Source organism: Emiliania huxleyi (genome assembly GCF_000372725.1).
Source record: "Emiliania huxleyi CCMP1516 unplaced genomic scaffold EMIHUscaffold_3452, whole genome shotgun sequence".
Classification (NCBI taxonomy): Eukaryota; Haptophyta; order Isochrysidales; family Noelaerhabdaceae; genus Emiliania; species Emiliania huxleyi.
In genome coordinates this window covers 1-1,966 of record NW_005199400.1, presented here as the reverse complement: position 1 = coordinate 1,966, position 1,966 = coordinate 1, and the positions used below count along the sequence as shown (strand labels likewise).

Here is a 1,966-nt window from a genome sequence, read left to right as displayed (position 1 = left end):
GTGCTCCAAGGAGAGTACCACCAACCATCACTCTAGTTACCCCATCTTCACCCATCGAGTGATTTCTTTTTTAGTTTCCCATAAGTAAGGTAGAGACGATCGAGGGGTCCCGTACCATGCGGAATCGACCCTATCCAGTGCTCAAGTGCTCAAGGTAGGTAGGTAGGTAGGTAGGTAGGATTGGTAGGTAGGTAGGGGCAGGGGCCGACGTTTTTGCAGAATTTCATGATGACGTACGGCCAAGCAAGAAGTACACACACCTGGTCGCTGGTGTCGAGCCTGTCTGCTGTGAGAGAGAGTTGTGTTCGTTAAATTATTTTTGAGCTACTTCAAAATTCTTTTTTGCACGACACTGTGTTACCTGTGTTAGTGCCAGTGCGCGCCAGTCCCGTGCCCAGTGTCGTGCGAGGGAGTTTTTTGTAAAATTCTTTTTGCCACGGTGCTCGCGGATTCGACCATCCGCCTTCTGACTGCGAATCCGACGACGGCTTCAGTGAGGACGACGGCTTCTATTAGAAGCCGTCGTCCGCGCTTTGCCTGTTCTGTGAATCGTGCGTGTGCGAGAGAGTTGGTTGTGTGAATCGTGCGTGTGCGAGAGAGTTGCCTTTAATATTCTTTTTGGAAACAGGCGGGCGGTGCCTCCCGCGCCCGCGCAGCGCACGTCGCAGCGCGTGTTCACAGCCACGACGTCGTCCTCCGAATTTAACTCCACGCCCTACACACTGATGCCGACCACAACGGTTGTGCGAGGTGGCAGCAGCAGAAGCGCGGGCGTCGGTGTTGGCGTCGGCAGCAGCGGCGGCAGCGGAAGCAGCGGAAGCAGTGGAAGCAGCAATTTAGACCCTGCGCTCTTCCGCCAAGTGCTCGTCGCCGCGGCGGGCAATTTCCTCGAGTGGTACGATTTTGCAGTGTATGGAATATTCGCGTCCGACATTGGCAACGCGTTCTTCCCACCCGAGGACAGCCCGACGACCGCGCTCATCAAGACCTATTCAATCTTCGCGGGCGCCTTCTTCATCCGGCCGCTCGGCGGCATCTTCTTCGGGCACATTGGCGACACGCTCGGGCGCGAGGTCGCGCTGCTCTTCACCATCATGCTCATGGCGACGCCGACGCTCGTCATCGGCTTGCTGCCCACGTACACCGAGATCGGCATCGCGTCGCCGCTGCTCCTCGCGCTCATGCGGATGCTGCAGGGCCTCGCTGCGGGCGGCGAGCTGCCGGGCGCACTCGTCTACGCGGTCGAGTCGGCGGGCCCGCGCCATCGCGCGATGATGGGCGCCCTCTGCCAAGCGACTGGCGTCGGCTCCCTGCTCGCGAGCCTCGTTGCGGCCATCCTTCACTGGATACTCGGCGACACGGCCGTGCGCGAATGGGGCTGGCGCGTGCCGTTTGTCTTGGGCGCGGGGATTGCGGTCGTGGCCTGCTTCCTCAGGCGGAACTTCAAGCCGACGGCGCCGTTTCTCGAAGCCAAGGCGGCCGCCGCGGCGAGCACGCCACGCCGCGTTGGCTGTTGCGCGTGGCTCGCGTCGCTGCCGCTCGCAAAGACGATGCGCAGCTCCTGGCGCTCGGTGCTGCGCATCGTCTGCGCATCGCCGCTCGGCATGGTCGGCTTCTACGGCTTCTTTGTCTTCATTCCATCATGGCTGCGGCACACGCGCCTCTTCGACGCGGCCTTCGCTCTCAACGTGGCGGTGATGCTGCTCTGGGCGTGTGTCGTCGTCGGAGGCGGCATGCTCGCAGACAGGACGCCGCCAACACGCTGCTGCACGCGTTGCAGCGGGAGCGGCCGGCCGTGCTTGGCGCTCCACGGCATCCCTCTCGTCTCCGTGCTTGGCGCTCTCGCGGTGGCCGTCATCGCGCCCTTCCTCTTCATTGCGCTCAATGCCGAGTGCCAGAGCGTAGACAGCGCAGTGACGTTGGCGGCGAACAACCTGACGGGAATCACCATCAGCAGCAGCAGCAT

At 61.6% G+C, this 1,966-nt stretch overlaps 1 protein-coding gene across 1 annotated transcript; it reads left to right on the top strand.

Annotated features, from left to right (window-relative positions):
• Positions 1-725: 725 nt before the first annotated feature.
• On the top strand, positions 726-1,913 carry EMIHUDRAFT_123894 (hypothetical protein; the record flags this gene model as incomplete). Its single annotated transcript, XM_005773100.1, has 1 exon — positions 726-1,913. A coding segment is annotated over one exon (1,188 nt), but the record flags the coding sequence as incomplete, so codon positions are not given.
• Between the last annotated feature and the right edge of the window lie 53 nt (positions 1,914-1,966).